This window comes from Benincasa hispida, chromosome 4 (genome assembly GCF_009727055.1).
Source record: "Benincasa hispida cultivar B227 chromosome 4, ASM972705v1, whole genome shotgun sequence".
NCBI lineage: Eukaryota > Viridiplantae > Streptophyta > Magnoliopsida > Cucurbitales > Cucurbitaceae > Benincasa > Benincasa hispida.
The window spans coordinates 40,513,735-40,533,813 of NC_052352.1; the positions used below are offsets into that span (position 1 = coordinate 40,513,735).

The 20,079-nt window shown below is 34.3% G+C and overlaps 2 protein-coding genes across 3 annotated transcripts in view; one reads left to right on the forward strand and one right to left on the reverse strand.

Moving 5' to 3' along the window:
* The window catches only part of LOC120075364 (exocyst complex component SEC6), a 32,156-nt gene extending 24,757 nt beyond the window's left edge, over window positions 1-7,399 (forward strand). For both annotated transcript variants that reach the window (XM_039028686.1, XM_039028687.1), the window contains 8 exons: window positions 2,085-2,129; window positions 4,310-4,388; window positions 4,879-4,948; window positions 5,436-5,523; window positions 5,634-5,723; window positions 5,869-5,985; window positions 6,220-6,282; window positions 6,755-7,399. In XM_039028686.1, the coding sequence (XP_038884614.1) occupies window positions 2,085-2,129; window positions 4,310-4,388; window positions 4,879-4,948; window positions 5,436-5,523; window positions 5,634-5,723; window positions 5,869-5,985; window positions 6,220-6,282; window positions 6,755-6,886 (684 nt within the window). In that variant the 3' untranslated portion in view covers window positions 6,887-7,399. The remainder of the gene's footprint in view (window positions 1-2,084; window positions 2,130-4,309; window positions 4,389-4,878; window positions 4,949-5,435; window positions 5,524-5,633; window positions 5,724-5,868; window positions 5,986-6,219; window positions 6,283-6,754) is intronic.
* Window positions 7,400-13,849: 6,450 nt separating this feature from the next.
* LOC120075591 (G-type lectin S-receptor-like serine/threonine-protein kinase At1g34300) lies at window positions 13,850-17,025 on the reverse strand. Its single transcript, XM_039029127.1, has one exon. It carries the CDS (start codon window positions 16,703-16,705, stop codon window positions 14,141-14,143), a length of 2,565 nt encoding a protein of 854 aa, XP_038885055.1. The 5' UTR covers window positions 16,706-17,025; the 3' UTR covers window positions 13,850-14,140.
* Between the last annotated feature and the right edge of the window lie 3,054 nt (window positions 17,026-20,079).

A 20,079-nucleotide genomic window follows, 5' to 3' on the forward strand; every position in this document is an offset into this window, starting at 1 on the left:
GAGGAATTGGTCAAATGATCCAGTTAGATGGTCCGTTGCTCCGGAATCAAGGATCCAAGATTCATCTCCCTCAGCAAAGAAACTAAAGGAATGGGGGAGTACCTGACTGTGCAATATTGCCGATTCCGACCGTACTGGATCCACCTGGCTCGTCCCTAAAGGGGCACCATCAACTGCTTCACTAACGAAGGCTTAACGGGACTTAGATTTGTCGTTGGGAGGACGCCGCTTGCCATTTGGAGGTCGGCCATGTAATTTCCAGCATTGATCTTTCGTATGCCATGGTTTCTTGCAATGCTCACAAATTGGAGGTCGGCCAGGGTATTAGGCGTTGTACCATTCATAACGCTGGTTCGATCTTCTTCCAATCTTACCTCTGAGCAAACTTCCATCAGGGACGACATTGGTCTTTGTCCCCAAATTCGGCTCCGAACACCATCAAACTTCGAGTTTAAGCCAGCCAGAAAATCATAAACACGGTCCGCTTCCTCAATCTTCAAATACTGAACCCCGTCAACTGGACAATTCCAAACTATTTCTCAACATAGATCCATCTCTTGCCACAATAATGATAATTTATTGAAATAGGATGTTACGTCGAGTGTCCCCTACTTGCACTCATGCACCTGTTTTCTCAAGGTATAAAGACGTGAAGCATTCTGCCTCTTAGAATAAAGTTTCTGGACAGCTTCCCAGATATCCCGAGTAGAAGTTGAGTAAAGAAGAGGCTTCCCGATCTGAGGCTCCATACTATTTATTAAAATTGAGCGAAGGAGAGAATCCTCCCCCTTCCATATCCGTTCCTGAGGATTCCCAGGGTTTGGTCTGGGTATTTCCCCTGTTAGGTACCCGAACTTGTGCCGCCTCTCGAGAACCATCCTCACAGATTGTGACCAAGAAAAGTAATTCTGTCCATTAAGTTTTTCGCTAATAGAAATTCCTGCAGAATTGCCTACAGACCCAAACATAATGTTTGTGAAAGGTAGAGTAGGGTAAATAGTTACCGGAGTTTCTGAACATAACGGAACCCCCGGGTATGTATCTGGTACAAAATCTGTTGATAGATTGGCTGAAGATCTAAGGGCTTCCCCAAGTGCAGAAATTTGCTGCTGAAGGTTGGCCAGTTGCTGTTAAACACTAACAGTCCCACCATGAATCGTTGTAGGTTGTTTCTGCCCATAAACCCCTGAAGATATCGTTTCTGTCGGTGTGGGAAAACCAATGGGAGTAGCCGGTTGACCAGAGGGCAAATAGTGGAAGACAAGAATTTGTTGTAAGGGGTTCAGTTGGACCGGGTTCGACTGGACCGGCTGGTTCAAGTGGTGTTGTGGGTTCTAGTAGCCCGACATATCGGGCGTATTCAGAAGGTTTGGAAGACACGATGGGTTCTGGACCGAGTGGAGACCAATGAGATCGGGTGTGTTCGGAGGGTAGGAAGAGCTGGGTAACGCCGGAAGGGAAAAAATCGGAGGAAGGGAAGACGACTGACCTGGAAAGTTTCCGCCGGCGGGATCTGGAGCGGAATCGGGGCAGCGATCTAAAAAAATCGGCGGCTGGAACACAGAGGACGTCGAAGGCAGACGCTCGGCGGATCTGGGCTGAACTAGCGGCGGATGGTCGAGTCTCGACGGCAGCGGCGGCAGTGTGGTTGAAGTCGTCGACGGCAGCGGCAGGGGTCCTCCGATGGTAGCGACGGCTGGATTTATTAGGGCTGGTTGGATCTGAATCGGTCCAAGTAATGATCGTAGATATTGGTCGACGGTAGCCTAATTTCAGCACGGGTAGAATTTTCTTCTGGAGTTCCATCCTCTACTAGAGTCGATGATTGAATCTCTTCTATTCCAACGACGTTCTCATCACCATGCTCTGATACCATCTTGAAAAGTTAGGGAGGCGAATTTGTGACTGTGGTTTGATGCAAACTTGTGGGAGGCGAATTTGTAATCCCTTTGCACTTGGGGATATCTCATTTCCTTTCTCTTTCTTTTTTCTGTGCATCTACGATTTTTGATTATTAAATCTTTTGTTTATTAATAATCCTCAGCATTTCATTTGAGTTAGGCTTGTTTTCACATATTTTACAGATAAATTTTGAAGACACTTGCAAAGGCTTCCTAGAAGTTGCCAAGGTACCAGACTTTTTTAGAATTACTTTTCCTGCAGTTCTTTGGTGGTCTCTTTATTTTGATCCTCGTGCACAACCGTATTGTACTTATGCTCACTTATGTACAAGTATATTATATTTCTGAGGTAGGTTTGATTCAGTTCTCCAATGAAATGCCATATAATCTGCACATTAGACTTTCAACTCCTGCAGATTTTGAAACCAAATTAATGTACAAGCCTTTGCAATGTCAGCCATGAAAGCGTGTAATTATTTGACACGTCAACATATTTAATATCATACAAGGTATTAAAATTTTTATAATGTGCCACATAGCCATATGAAATTGTCTAGCACATTTTTGTTGAAAGAATCAACGGCAATTAACTTCAAAGTCCATTAAGAACCAGTTTCAAATCCCAAGGACAATTGTAAAACTTTGAAAATTTGGGGCCGAATAGAATGTTTACTTAAATTTAAGACTAAGGGCTAGTTTGATTACAATTTTGTTTTAGTTTTCTGTCTGTGAAATTTATGTTTTTTCCTCACAATTTTCTCACCATGATTTTTACCGTAGAAACATTTGAATTCTTAGTTAAATTCCAAAAACCAAACAAATATTTAAAAACTACTATTTTTTTAGTCTTCAAAGCTTGATTTAAATTCAAAAAACAAAACAAGTTTTTAAAAAGTACCATCTTTAGTTTTAAAACCTGGTTTGGATTTTTAGAACTTGTTTACAAAGTAGACGACCAAAAAAAAAAAAAAATCAATCATGGGTGGAAACAGTATCTATGAGCATAATTTCTTTTGCGTCATGTAATGTGCACATTCGCTCAGGAGCCATTTTGCAAAATCTGTCTATTTTTGGGACCGTGACAAGAAAATCTGTGAAAATAACTGATGTCTCAGCCTTCTAAGTATTATCATTGCTTGTTAAGTTGATTTATTAAAAAAATAAAAAATAAAAATTAGTCCTTGAGGCTTTCCTTACCAATGCCACTCTTGCAAAGACAGCATTGATTAGGGTTGAGATGAGGGTTTATTTCAATTGAGTTTTAATGTTGGTGGTATCTTCCTTGTCAAGACTCAAGAGCCCAAATAAAACTTAGGAACAATTGTTATCAGAGTGCCTTCGTGAAAAGGCCTGATGGTAACTAAGAATACTTCCAAGAATCCCGACCCTCCTTTAGATGCGGAAGCGTCATCCTCTTCTCCTCAATCTCTCAACCAGCGGTTGACTCATGTGGAAGCATCACTCGAAGAAAATAACATTCGGCTACTGGATGTACAGTCGAAAATGGTTGGCCTTATGGCTTCTATGGCTGGAATTCAACAAGTAGTAGAATTCCTTACTCAAGAAAAGGGTAAGTCCACTGTTGCCTCTGTCCAAGCTCCAAATCCCAATCCCCTGCGCATCCAAGAACAGAACCACAACTCTGCCAACATTCAAGAACAAGATTCAAACCTCAATTGCATCCAAGAACACATGGCGAACCCACTCTAAGATCACCAAGAACGGGCTATTTTACCTCAGTTGCCACATGAAAGAGGTAATCCTAGAGCTGCAAGATTTCAAGAAGCACAACCTCAAGCTGATCAAAGAATCCAAGGCTGGGGTAGAGCACCTTATAGACCTCAATTTGGTATTGGTAAGAGGGGGCAATTGGGTAGGAATGTGCAAAATCCTGTACAAAACCATCACTTTTTTCAGCAAAGACATCTTCCGCACAATGTGGTAGGATTGGATTCCGACTCTTCTGACAAGGAAAATCTTGGAAATCCAATGCAAGATTATTACCATAGATACTCTCCATTCCAAGACCACCTTCCATTTCAAGAAAATTTCTAAGATCAGCCATAGACAACCTTGGAGGCAAAATTCCGAATACAAGATGAAAATTGACCTTCCATGTTACAACGGGCATAAACATTGAAGTATTTCTCAATTGTTTTCCCTAATGTTTTCCTACTTATGTTCTTAACAATTGTTTTGTTGTCCGTACCTTTTATGTAATTCTAATTTTTCATCAATTTAAATGTTTCTTAAAATAAACAGCACCAGCAGCAGCAAAAAGAACCCCAATTATTATGTGTTATTCCAGAGACTGTTGACATAAATGTTGTCTTTCAACATCCCATGTTAAATTGCTTATTAACTTGTCTATGAAAGAGTGAACATGAAGAATTATATCATGATGCTAGGAAGCTGTGCATCTTACGGTCAGTGTCATTTTTGAGGATCCTGGAGTGCAGGAGTTACTTGTCAAGCTTTATCAGAAGGGTAATATTCCTTCTCTCTTTTTCGTAATCCTCTGTAAGTTATGCAGTATTTTCATTGGTTTAAGAACATATCATGCCAAGAATGCATAAGCGGTTAGGAAATTTGTGCCTTCCACATACTGGGAATGGTAGAATTTTTATTGTCTTATATGTGGTGCATTGACATATAATTCTTTTTAAAAAATATATATTCCCCAGAAATATTGACGAATATATTTTGGATAGTATTAATTGGTTGGATAATGTTGATTGCTTATGGGTTATCTCTTTCTTCACCATATATTGTTTTTTGTCAAAAATGGTTCTCATCTATTTGTTTCATTAATATATGTTTCTTTTTGTACTCCTTTGTCTAATGTTCTTTTTCCCTATATTGTTTCCCATCTTATTTCGTAGTCCATTAAATGCTTGAAACCAATTTAAATGGACAGTTGCAATTTTCTAAACTGCACTTAGACTTTCCTTACACAAGTTACCCTATTCCTGTGTAGAATGGTGCGAAGGGCTTGTTACCGAATACCTAGTCGCAACATTTGGAGACTATTTTACAGATGTCAAGATGTAAGTTCTCATATTTTTTCCACTTTAGTCTTCTTGTACAAAGCATTCTGGGGAGAAAAAAAAAACCCCATGTAGTGTCATTGATGGCCACAAACTCACAAGTTTTTAGAACTAAAAGAGACTTCTTGTAGAAAATAATCTACCATGCATTATAGACTAATCTTAGATTGAGTTAAATCTAACTCCTTTTCTTTCTTGAAGAATTTTTTCCATCATGCTACCCGATATATAAAAACCCAAAATGTTCATTATGTTTACACAGGAAATCCATCATATATACATGAAATCACCATTATATTCTGCTGGTTTGTTTCCTGAAGATGTGCAAAATGTTCAATAATACTATGAAATTGTAAAGCATAAGAATTAGGAATAAGTTGGCTTTCAATGTCCGCCTTCTACCATATAAATTGTGATTACGATACACAATACACTGCTTATAGGAATTAAGCCTGACAACCTTCGTATATCAATTTTAATTTTGAAGGTATATTGAAGAAAGATCGTTCAGAAGATTCGTTGAGGCTTGCCTAGAGGAAACTGCTGTCGTCTATGTAGACCATTTGCTGACACAGGTTTTATTTTGGCTTGATAAATCACTCTTTTAGGTTCTCGATGCTTAATCTCGACTTCTTATACCCCGCAATTTGATTGTCTAATACCATCTTATGAATTTTTATTATAGAAAAACTACATAAAGGAAGAAACTATTGAGCGGATGAGGCTGGACGAAGAGGTCCTCATGGACTTTTTCAGGGAGTATATAAGCATCTCTGTAAGTAATCCCTGCAAATTTTATTTAAATATTCCACTGCATGTGTATTTTATTATCACATAGATAAAAGATAAATGCTTTTTCTTTTTTCCTTTTTTTTTTTGTCTTCTTAAGTTTCTTTTCCTTAATTCTTCCTTTGTAATAGAAAGTTGAAAGCAGAGTAAGGATACTGAGTGATCTAAGGGAACTTGCTTCTGCCGAGAGTCTGGATACTTTCACGCTCATTTACACAAATATCCTTGAGCACCAACCAGATTGCCCGGTAAAAGTTTTTCTGCTTTAATATATATATATATATCAACTATTATTACTTTTTTTTTTTGTGGTAAAACTTTTTTCATGAATATGGGTTACATATTAATTTGCAAAAATGAGAACGGTATTTTATTGTCTGCAAATTAACTGTAAAATATAATGAACGCAAGTCAATAATATTGTCTTAAGTATCCTGGGTTTGAATTTTTTATAATTGAGTTGCTCATATATCAACTTACAGCCTGAGGTGGTCGAGAAGCTTGTGGGACTTCGGGAAGGCATACCTAGAAAAGATGCTAAAGAGGTATTTTTCTCTATTTTTTATAATCATATTTTATATTTTATGAAGCTTCTCTCTTCTTTTTTCTTTTTTTTTTTTACAAAAAAAAAAAAGACGACTATTCTCTGACCATCGTCAAATATTTGGTCATGAATATCCCAATTACTTGAAACAAGTAGGTGGGGGTTGGATGAATGGATTTAAGCCATTTGTGGCCGTCCATTTAAGATTTTGTATCCTACAAACTTTTATGCCAATCTAATCATAGTTCAAGTAGTTACTACTTGTGTCCTCAATCAAGAAGTTAGAGGTTAAATTTTCTCTACTCTCACTTGTTGAACTAAAAAACTTCCATAGTAACCAAATGTAGTAAGATCGTGCCAATTTTTCATGAAATTAGTTAAAGTCGAGATTTAAAATGTTGATCTTTTTGCTTTTAGTGGGGAAAAAAGATTATATTGAAAAATGTGCTACACTTTTGTGATATTTTAAACAGGTTGTACAAGAATGCAAAGAAATATACGAGAATTCCCTAGTTGGAGGAAATCCCCCAAAAGCTGGCTTTGTATTCCCAAGGGTCAAATCCTTAGCACAGTCCAAAGGATACCTCTGGAGGAAGCTCACTTAGTATCTCTCTCTCACTCCCTCATTTCCTTTCTCATTCATTTTAAGGTCCCTCCTTTGTGTTCATAGTTCATATTTTTTTGTTCATTTTTAAGATTTTTGATCTTATTCTCTCGCTCACTTTCTCTCTAGCTTGTACTTATTTTTTTCTTCTTTTTCTGTTTCAACTTTCTAAGACAGTAGAATAAGAAATGCTTAAATGAATTTTCAAAATGTCCTTAGATGTCTTATGGTTTAATCGCAAATTTGATCCCTATTATTGAAAAAAGTTTGAATTTAGTCCATATTGTCTTAAAGGCTAGAATTTAATCTTATATGATTTGAGACTGTTTAAGACTGTTTATGAGGTTTTATCGTACCAAAGACTAAATTCTAGCTTTTAAAATCGTAGGGATTAAGTTCTAACTTTCTCCCAACTATAATGATCAAATTTGTAATTTAACCAAGGCTCATTTCAGGCTCTCATATATTTTCATTAATTGTTTACACCTAACCTTATTAGGTTTGGAAACTTGTAGTCTGTTGTGTGACTTAAATGCTTGCATACCTTTCTTTTTTCTTTTATTAGGATAATAAAGAGGGGAATTTGAATTAGTCGCTATTACATACTGTTAGACTTGAACGTAACTAATAGATACTATTAATCTCATTCTTTTTTATTTTTATGTTTTTCTTTTCTCTATTATACACCTGCTTTTTAATTACTTCAAGTTCCCGTCTATTAGACTTGAACACGATGGAAACTAATGAAAACAAACCTGTGGAAATAAATGGTTGCATAACAAGATCCCAATACTTTTGGTACAAGGTAAGGTAAATATATACGTAGTGTATGCCATTTTGTGTATGACCGGTGAGTAAGACTCAAATTATCATTTTAAAAGTTGATCTGATCTTCATTTATATATAATGTATAAAGATTTTTTTTTTTTTTTTTTTTTTTTGGAAAAAAAGTTTCTGTGGAGATAAGCAAGCACCTAGAATTTTCGTATTGAATAATTCGTAGCCACTGTTCTTTGCCACAAAATTTCCTTTAATCAGTGTCATTTTCAAATAAATTTGTGTTTATCTCAAGAAGAATTTTCACCAGACTAGAAAATATAGCCAAGTCCACAAGAAATGCCAAGAAATAACGAGAAGCAACAACTTTTCAACAAGAAAAAGACTTGAAACAACATGCTTGAAGACCTAGCCCCCACTACACCAATTTTAATGGCGGAATAAAAACTTTCACGGCAATTATTTTTCTTAGTAAGAAACTATGATTTATGGAGAGAAAATGAGTCTGGCCATAACTATTGAAAATGGCTTCAATTCAAAAAAATAGGGGACCATCTTATTCTAGACTCCAATTCTAACTACAGTGAACTAGCAAAAACCACTTAATTATGGTGGTAGTTACAAATATATCTAAAAAGCATATGGATAGGGATGCAAAATACGGTGATATGCCAATTTCTAAAAAAACTAAGATATGGATACATTTAAAAACTTGGTATCTAATGTCTAATTAATTTTTATAATGCTTATTTTAAGTTAAACCTGAGTAGATTTAAGAAGGGAGTGAAAACTGAAAAAGAAGAAAAAAAAAGTCTTACGTAGAGTGGTGGCGAAGCGACTAGAGTTGACGATAGGGAAGAAGTAAAAGATGAAAATTAAAGAATGAAGTTTGGGATAAAAGGGGGAGGAGATGTGAATCATAATTTTAGATAGTAGGAGAGAAGAGAATAATGAAGATTTATTTACTTTTTTTTTAATTAGTTTTTTATATTATTTTTAATCTATTTTGTCTTTTATTGCTAGATTTTAGTGGACTTTCAATAAAATAGGTCGTGGGTTGGGCTTTTTAACTAGTTGGGCTTAAATTTGAAAAAATAATGATTCAATGTATCCCTTCAGGTATCTGGAGGGGGATATATGTATCTGAAACTAATATATATATATATATATATATATAATCAGATACTTCAAATCATGTGTTCACGTATCTGGACGTATTCGTATTTGAAACCAATTCTCTGTATAATTAGAAATATCTGTGCTTTCGAGAATTATACTTTCAAACTTTCTATTATATAAGTTAAGCACTCAAACATTTTCAAGTGTTAAAATTGGATCCTCCAACTTGCAATAGTTGTAGAAGTTCAAATTTATATAATTGTTAGAATCTCTGCAATTATGTAAGTTTGAGAGTCCAATTTTAATATTTGTAAAAGCTTAAGGACTCAATTTTTATAATTAGAAGTTTAAGGATATAATTGAACCTACTACCATATTTTAAAGGTGGTTGTTACCATTTGTACTTCAAAATAATGTGACATGTTAAAAAGAGCATAACTCAATTGGCATCAATTATGTAGTATCAACTTCGAGTTTAGAATTTGATCTCCTCATCCCACAAATGGTAAAAGAAAAATAAATAATAACGATAATAAAACGTGTTCATGTGTTGCATGTCCTTTGGAAAGCAACTATATATATATATATATGTTTAAATACTATTTGAATCCCTTTACTTTTTATATGGATTTATTTTGGTCTTCATACTTTCAAAAAGTTCATTTTGATTTCTATATTTTCCACTTTTGTTCATTTTGGTTCTTATACTTTTAAAATGTTGATTTTGGTTTTTATACTTTCAACTTAGTTCATTTTGGTCTTTGTACTTTTAAAAAATATTAATTCTAGTCCTTTCGTTTTCATTTTTCATTTTTAAGGAATTAAAATGATAATTTCTAAAAGTTCAATGACCAAAATGAACATTTTGAAAGTATAGGGATTAAAATGAATCAAAGTTGAAATTATAGAGGCTAAAATGAACATTTTGAATGTAAAGAGACAAAAATGAACAAAAACTAAAAGTATAGGAATTCGGGCACACACACAAACATGCACACGTAGAAATATATAGTTTTTTAATTCAAATGATTCAAAATTTTCAATTTTGAAGAATTTAGTAATGTCTTAACCATTTTGAGCTTATACTAAACTGGGCAGAATATAATACAATTTGATTGGAGATGGAAAATTCGAACCACAAATTTCTTGGTTATTAATCTATACACATACACATATTGTATACCAGTTGAGCTATTCATTCAACTAAAAGAAAAAAAAGTTAGATAATAATTTACCATCGAGTTCATTGAATTGTTGTTTCATCCGCTCATAAAAATCCATCAGTCAAGCTTGACCAACTTAAACAAAACATCACCCATGTCTAGCCACTCCAATTTGAGGGTTTGAATTAAAAAGGAATTTTGATTCGTTTTCTTCTCCCTTTTAGAAGGCGGCTTCACCAACTCTACACAATGTTTTTCTTGAAACCAACACCTTCAAGTCTTGTGATGCTTCAAATTTTCATATCTCCATTCATTTATATGAATTTAGAATGGAAACACTAGTTTTTAAATTGGAACATATGCTATCTAATTAGCACTAATCAAGTATTAATGGTACACATGGGAATACGATGAGGGTACCTGCATGGACAGGTGGAGGTACTTCAATGTCGCCATGCTCACACCCTAGGCACAATCTATCATCAAGAATTGAAATATTGATGTCGATAACGTTATCAATATCGAGATTTCAATTTTACTAATATATCGATGAGATAAAATCTCGATATCAACGGATATTTCTGTAAGTCACAAAAATTATAAATTTTATTTAAATTAATAATTATGGTGTTCTTATTCTCAAAATAAGTTATGAATATTGTTATTAGTATTGATATTCATATTGGACTGTACAAGCATTTATAAAAATATTTGAGATGTCCATGAATATTCAATATTGATATCGAACCTTTCGATTTATGGATATATCGACGTATCGACAGATATTTTCACCCTATTGCTTATGGGGATTAGGGCATGTGCTTAGGGTGTAAGCGGGGTGTCTGAGGCTCAAGAAGGGTGGGCGGCGCGGTCGTAAAACATCCACACTCCAACATTGGGGCATGAGAGAGAGTGAGATGTTGAGCTAAGCTAGAGAAGTGAGCTTACTTAGACAATGCTCACATGTGGCTAATTGGTTGTTTGTTTACAACGTGGTAAAGACGGCCTTGCTATGCTACTTGCAAAGACGCGGCGTGATACGCTTGACCTTCCGACATTGACTTCGCCCAACAAATTTTTGCTATGTTTTAGTCTCTCTCTCTCTTTCTTGTTTTGGTAGTTTCAATTAGTTTTTGTGTTTGATTTTCAATTTAGGTCTTTACATTTTAACAATTTTCAATTATTCTCTCATCATCCATGAGTGTTCAAGTTCATTCCTATTTTTCTTCTATTTAACAAAAATCTTAAACTAAAAAATAATATAAAGCAAACAAAATATAAATTTAAATTCAAAGCATAACATGATATGATATTTTAAATATTATATATATATATATATATATATACAATTTTTTTAACGAGCTTATTTAGTCATTATTGTTAATCACAATAATTTATCATTTACCAAATACTACCTACCTTTTAGGGTTAAAGCTGAAATCTACTAATACTAATTTACTTCATTTTACATAAGATTGGCAAAATTCCTAGCGGGGACCTATCCGATTGAGTGGGGAGTCCTCGATTTGACCGGGGATGGGGTCAAATCGAGAAAAAATTTTGGGGCCCGTCCCCGACCTCGATTTGATAAATTTATATTTTTATAAATATATATTTATAATATATAAAATAATTTATTTATATATATGCATATAATGTATAGTGTTGGATTAGAGCCCAATATTAAATATCCAATTTCTAACTCTAAGCCTAAGAAACCAAGCCCGAACTTAAAAAACTAAAAAGGGTCCTAAATTGAATATGGTAGGGGATTCCCGCGGGGAACTAGTAAGGGAATCCCACGGGAAACGGGAAATGGGGCCCCGCGAGGACCCCGTTCCCCGACGGGGAATCCCACCTTCATATGGCAGGCACGGGGGCGGGGATGGAGGATGCCCCCGCCTCGCTCCGACCCCGACCCCGTTGTCAACCCTAATTTTAGGGCTGATTTTTTTTATAATTATAGTGGCCAGTAAATAGTCCTTGGACTACTTTTTATGGGATTAAGTTATGTATTTGATCTTCAAACTTTTAGGTTTATGTCTATTTAATTTGTGGAATTTAAATAGTTTACTATTAAAATTATTAAAATGTAAAAAACAAAAATAAATAAAATAAAATAAAGCAACTAAAGAAGCTGTACTTATGGTCTATAGGAAGCATAAAGATTACCTAGAATCCTTTTTGATAACCATTTCATTTTTTATTTTTTGTTTTTAAAAAATTAAGTTTATTTTTCCTCAATTTGTTATCATGATTTATATCTTTCTTAAGTAAATAAGAAAAAAAGTTGAGTTATTAGCCCAATTTTTAAAACAAAAAATAAGTTTTTAAGAATTTTTTTTTTAGTTATCAAAATTTGACTTGGTTGTAAAAACACTCCTAAAATGTAGCCAACAAAATTTGGAAACCAATGTTTGAAAGTGAAATTTGTAGGCTTAATTTTCAAAAACTAAAAACTAAAAACTAAATTATTACCAAACAGAGTCCTTATAATCCACACAACTTCTCTTTGATGTGATTTTTATTTTATTTATATAAGATTGAACTTTAAAATTGCATTGAACTAATTTAGGCTCCATTTGATAAATATTTCATTTTTTTTATTTTTTTATTTTTAAAAATTAAGCTTATAAACACTCTTTTCAACTCCAAAATTTTTTCATTTGTTATTTACTATTTATCAATGATTTAAAAATCAATCCAAATTTTAAAATTTTAAAAAGTAGTTTTAAAAGTTTTGTGTCTGAAACTTGGAATTTGACTAAGAATTCAACTCTTGTACCTAAGAAAAATGCAAATCAATGTCAAAATAGAGAGGAAATATGTTTAATTTTTAAAAATAAAAAATACAAAATGAAATGGTTATCAAAACAGGGTATTAGTTTTTTATTTTTAGTTTTTAAAAATTAAGCCTACAAATATCCCTTCGACTTCTAGGTTTCTTGTTTTGTGATCTACTTACGAAGTGTTTTTAAGAACCAAACCAAAATTTGAAAAACTAAATAAAGTAATTTTTATTTTTAGATTTTTGCTAAAAATTCAACTCTTGTACTTCAAAAAGATGCAAATCATGACAAGAAAATGAGAAAATATCGTCAACAAGAGCATAGTTCAACTGACATATTGTTTATATTATCGACGTCAAGGTTTGAGGTTTGATTCCTCCACCCCACACTTTAATTACAATATTTTTTTTAAAAAAAAAAAAAAAAAGAGAGAGAGAGAGAGAATATGGACTTAATTTTAAAAAAAAAAATGGCTACCCAAGGAAGTTTTAATGTTCAGGTAGATTAATTAATGTTACAATGATATGATGATATGATGATATGATTCAACCTCGCCTTCTTTCAAATTCAAGAAAATTTAATATGAAGTTGATTTGATTTGTTGTCGTCCAAAACTCCAACATGTAGCTATCCATATTTGGATAGGAAAGGAATTTAATAGTGCTATAATAATGATATTAAAAAAAAAAACTATCTGATAATGTGGTAGTAAGAAGGCTTCAAAAAGAAACGGATCGATGTAAAACTTATTCAAGTGATTTAAGTACATTTTCGAAAACAAATTTATTAACATTACGAGTACTTGTACAATTTTTTCAATTCAAATAAGCGGGTGAAGACGAAAATTCAAACAACGTGAGTTAATATAATAATTATAAAGTACGAGGATTTGAATTCTGATTTGAAGGGTGTGAATATATATGTTAATTACCACTAAACATTAAAATTACTCTTGTGGCAAGCAAATGCTTGAAATTGGTAAAAGTATGTACACCGTAACCTCCCCAGTGGGAAAAGGTAACATCCAAAGCTTGTTACTAAGTTCTAATATTTAGTAACAAATAATATAGAAGATGGAAAATTTAACAATTTTTTTTTTCTAGGAAGCTCTCTAAGTGGACTAAAAAAAATCTTCATCCATCATACAAATAATATAGAATTTAACAAATTATACAGTTTTAGTGTTGTTACAAACTACAACTTTGTTGGGCTTGCACCCTCAGCACCAAAACAAAACTGAACAATGATTTACAAAATATTTTCGTAGTTACGAGGAAAAATAAGTTGAAGAAAAGACTTATTGTTACAACAACATGACTTGGAACTGTAAAGCTTTCTAGAAAAGATATTTGAACCAAGGTCTGTGTAAGAAGCTTCAAATTTGACATGAACTGAAAAGCTAAGAGGTTAGTCGTACCTTGATTGCAGAAGAGATGAACTTGTTTTCTCACTATTGCTGCCACCAGGAGTGAAATCTACTGCAGCAAGAGACGACGAAAATGAGGCCGGTGTAGCAGGTGTTTCGGCTGTTGGTGTGGTGGAGAAATTGCTCAAATTGCTGCTGATATAAGTGCTTGTTCCAGTTGCAGAAACCATGGATGTTACTTTTGGTGCAGGAGGCCTCTCGATGTCGATGACTCCTTCGATCATCTGCACGACTTTTCCCATCATTGGCCTCTGAGACGGTTGCTCCTGGATGCACCAAAAGCTCACTTGAAGCACCCTGTTCACTTGCTCCATATCAATCTCTTGATCCACCAGCCTTTTGTCAACAATTTCTATGAGATTCCCCTTTTCAAACTCTTCATAAGCCCACAAAGAGAACCTCTTGTGATTTGTTTCTGCAGAAACGTCGAAATTCCTTCGTCCACTCACGATCTCTAAAAGAACCATACCGTAGCTGAAAACATCAGATTTTGAAGTCAGTGGTAGATTTGCTAGCCATTCAGGTGCCAAATATCCCCTTGTCCCTCTTACGCTAGTCAAGGTTCGATATCTGTGGTCTTTCATATTAATGAGCTTTGCCAGGCCAAAATCTGAGACTTTAGCATTTAAATGCTCATCTAAGAGTATGTTCTCTGGCTTTATATCACAATGAATGATGCAATCACGGCACTCCTCGTGAAGGTATGTGATCCCCTTGGCAGTGCCAACAGCAATTTTGAAACGATCTTCCCAGCTAAGGAACTTCCCCGATTGCCCTTCTTCTCCCTTGAATAGCAAACTATCGAGAGAGCCGTTTTTCATGAGCTCATATACTAACAGCCTATGGCGTCCTTCCGAGCAAAAACCAACCAATCTCACCAGATTCAAATGATGTGTGCTACTTATAGTTGCTACCTCCATCCTAAATTGCTTCTCTCCCTGCTCAATTCCCTCAAGTTGCTTCACTGCAACAACTGTCCTATTAGTGAGAACCCCTTTATAAACAGCACCAAATCCACCAGCTCCAAGCTTTTCCTTGAAACCGTTCGTCACACGATGGAGTTCTTTATATGAGAACTGGACTGGAGCACCAGAAGCATACTCAAGAAGAGTATATTGGCTGGACATCCCTCCAAAATTGGGGGTGTTTCTGCAACACCACCACCATAAACCAGCCTCAAAAGCAATCATAGCAAAAAGGGTAACCAAAACCACAACTGCCAAAACCCAAGCCTTCACATTCTTACCACCCGGCCTCGAAACATCGGAAGATTCCGGTTGGTTTGGGAGCACTTGTCCACAGACCTTGAGAAATGAAGTGCTTGGCAATGCAGCACTTTGATATCCCCTAATAAAACCTGACATCACGTAATAACAAAACCCACTCCCATCTGATAGTGCAGTGGAGGCATTACAGGCATCACTTTGTCGACAATTCGATTGACACCCCGATATCTGCATCGAGAAAGACTGTAAGCCTGGGAAATTCCATGGATATTGTAAAAGTTTTGTATTTTGCAACGACAACATATTAATGCCGCTGGAACAGTTTCCAAGATCCAACTTCCTCTTACACCCTTTCTTCCAATCATTTGGATCAACTGGTTCAAAGTTTGCAGATGGGCAACTACAGATTGGACTTGTATCATTATAACTACAGATACTAAGTTCCCCACAGAACCCAAATATCTGACATCTATCTGGAACAGCTTCCCATCCCATTGTTTCAGACCCACTGCCTCTAACAACACTATGAATCCCTAAATTTCCATCTCTTTGCAACCTTAGAAACCTAAAAGTTTCAACCCCACCATTATCTGCATAATCATTGCTATAAGCCACAAATGAACCAGCCGGTATTTTGGTATCAAAAACAGCCAACATTCCAATAGGATCTAATCGTAAACTAGGAGAATTCAAAGTTCCATTGATTGATGTATTTAATCCGTGATTCCAATAAATAACATTGTCATTCGGTCCATTTCCATTCCAAGTCAGAGTTATATTCCCAACATCAAGTAGGTTAAAAGCATACTGACCAGACCGCAGGACCATCCCCACTGTGAAATTCTGCGATGGAACAATCGTATCGGTCGGGTGATCGAACGAAGACCAGACCGGCTGGGAGCTACTATTTAGAAGGACGAGGTTGCCGGAATCCTCGAGCACAGCGGAGGAGACGCCACGGCCAGTGGTATTAGATTCCCAAACGACGGCACCAGAGCCACTGACAAGACGAAGATTACCGTCAGATTGAAAGTGAAGAGCACCAGAAGTATCCACCACAGCGCCGCCACCAGCGGACCAGATAGTAGGAACGCCACCAGTGAAGACTATGCCGGCGATAAAAGACGAAGAACCGGAAGAATCCAGTGGAAGGAAACTCAAAGAGAAAGATCCATCAGACGAATTCCACGCCTGATTGGAATCCGAAACTCTCAAAGACGAACCTAGAGTTATAGCAGCCTCCGATAAAGACACTGCAAAAGCAAGAAGAACCAAAGCAAAAGCAATAGAGCAACGAAACAAATGGGTATGGAAGTTCATTTCTCTTCAATCTTGATTCAGAACAGAACACCTCGGAAGAGTTTCAAATCAGTGAAATCCGATCATAATCCCCAAGAAAATCGACGGAAAACGACCGGAAAATCTTGGTTCTCCGATCAAAATCTGAAGATACTGGCTTCAGAAGGGAAATCCGTATCTGTATATAAATTGGAGAAGAAGACAAATGGCAATCATCTAGAAGCATAAGATTGGAAAATGGAAATGGAAGTGGAAGAAATTTTAGGATTGAATTCATTGGATTGTTCTTTCTTTGTATACTCATGAATCTTTCTTCCAACCGTCAATTTTCTCGGAAAATGACTTTGAAAGTCCAATTTTCCTTTCTACCAAACAGTTTTTTCTCTTTTTTTCCTTTTTTTTTTTTTTTTTACCATTGGGGAAATTAAGATATTTCTTTTGCCCCAATTTGTGGGGTTCCAATTTGGAGTCATTTGTTTTGTTCAATCGTTCTCACTCCAACGTGATCTACTTTTTGTTCTTTTCTTATTAATTAAATATTAAATATATTTTGATACTGATTATTTGAATTTTATCCTAAAAATTTGGGGAACACAACAGATCATGGATGTGGAGAAAATATAATACAATAATAAATAAATAGATATTAAAATAAAATAAAGAAAAAAAGGAAATCATGAAATTTTCTCTAAATTTTCCTCCAAAAATTTGGATTTCTCACGGATCTTCACCATCCTACAAAATGCATAAATAATCACTATTTATAGGAGAATTTACAAGTAGGTTGTGGCTATTAAGACACTAACCATGTATAAATTTGTGAGACATAGGGTAACATGTGTTAAGGACACATGGTCTCTTTTGGGATTGGCATCAATCATTTATAATATTTATAATATTCTCTCTTAGATGGTTTATTATAATATATATATATTATATATATATATATATATATATATATATATATAATTAATATTATAATATATATATATCTTGTTAAAACCTTACTGGGCAAAACTTCCAATAGGAAAAAATCATAGTGAAGGAAAAAAAAAATACATATTTCATATAATCTAATAATTCTAAAAGAATATAATATATTTGTTTCTCCACATGGAAACATCATTTAATATCTCTGAGTTGTCGCATTTCGATGTTGTGCACCAATTTTTTCAAGGTTATTGTAGGTAATGACTTTGTAAATAAGTCACCATTTTCTTTGAACAAATTTATTGTATAGGGATGTCACCATTTTCTTCAAGATCATGAGTATAGAAAAGCTTTGGTGAAATATGTTTTGTTTTATCTTCGTTAATATATCCTCCTCTGATTTGGGATATGCATAATATGTTGTCTTCATATAATATCGTTGGAAGATTTTTACTAGAAGATAAACCACATATTTCACGAATTTGTTGAGTAATTGATCTTAACCATACACATTCTCAACTAACCTCGTGAATTGCAAGAAATTTTAACATGATTTGAAGAAGCGGTTGTTATGGTCTGTTTTACCGATTGCTATGACATAGAAGTTCCTCCACATGTGAATAGATAACCTGTTTGAGATCTAGCTTTGTGTGGATCAGATAAATATCCAGAATTTGCATAACCAACTAGATCAAAATTTGATTTATTTGAATAAAACAAACTCATGTCGATCGTTCCTCGGAGATAACAGAGTATATGCTTAATTTCATTCCAATGTCTTTTTGTAGAAGAAGAACTATATCTAGCTAATAAATTTACTAAAAATACAATATCTAGTCTTGTATTATTAGCAAGATACATAAATGCACTAATTGCACTAAGATATGGTACTTCAGGACTAAGTAATTCTTCATTATCATCTCGAGGTCAAAATATATCTTTCCTCACCTCTAATGAACGAACTTCTATTGGAATTTTCCATGGATGTATTTTGTCCATATAAAATCTTTTCCAAAATTTTCTTGTATAAGTTGACTGGTGAATAAATATCTTATCTGCTAAATGCTTAATTTGCAAACCATGACAAAATTTTATTTTTTTGAGATCTTTCATCTCAAATTCTTTCATAAGATATTCTATTGCCTTTGAAGACTCTTCTGGAGTTCCAATTATATTTAAATCATCAACATATACAATTATAATAGCAAGTCCTGATTGTGATTTCTTTATAAAAACACGCGAACATATTTGATTATTTTGATATCCTTCTTTCAACAAATATCCACTCAGGCGATTGTACCGCATTTGTCCTGATTGTTTCAATCCATATAGCGATTTTTGTAACTTTATTGAATACAATTCTCTGAAATTTAATTTATATGTTTCAGATACCTTAAATCCTTCTGAGATTCTCATATAAATATCGTTATCAAGAGATCCATATAAGTATGACGTGACTACATTCATAAGATGCATATCCAGACTTTTATACACAGCCAGACTAACTAAATATCTTGATGTAATTGCATCCACCACCGGAAAATGCATATCCTCATAATGAATACCAGGTTTTTATGAAATACCTTGTGCAACTAATCTTACTTTATATTTTGTGACCTCATTATTTTCATTTTTTTTCCTCACAAATACCCATTTGTATCCCACATGTTTGACACCTTCTGGTGTTTGGACTACTGGTCCAAAAACCTTATGTGAGTTTAATTCTGTCTCAATTGCTTCTTTCTACTGAAGCCAATCTTTTCTATATCGACATTCTTCAATAGATTTTGGTTCAAAATCCTCATTTTCAGATATAATATCAAGAGCAATATTATACGCAAGAATATTGTCAATAACTACATGAGTTTGGTTCCATCTTTTTCCTCTCATGACATAATTTATTGAAATATTATTATTAACTTTAGGTATTTCACATTCCTCATTAGTCATGTCATGAATTTTCTTCATGGATATTTACATCCTCAACCAGTTCTTCTTGACTATTAATTATTTTTCTTTTTCTAGGATTTTTATCTTTGGAACCAATTGGTCTACCATGCTTCTGCCGTGTTCCAAGCTCATTAAGGACAACTTGTTGTATTGGGATATCAATTTTAGATGAAACATTTGCAGGTAGTATATGTGATTTAGTTACTTTTTTTGTATCTATAAATGCATATGGTAAGTGATTTGTTATATTTTGCAAATGATTTATCTTCTGAACTTCAAGTTCACATTGATCTGTATGAAGATCTAAATGAGATCATAACGATGCATTCTATGTAATTTATTTTTCCAACTTCTTAATTTTTCCTCTTAATGTTAGAAATTTTGTCTCATTAAAATGACAATCAACAAATCATGCAGTAAATACATCACCCATCAGGGGTTTAGAATATTTAATAATTGATGGGGAATCATATCCAACATATATTTTAACCTCCTTTTAAGACCCATCTTAGTAC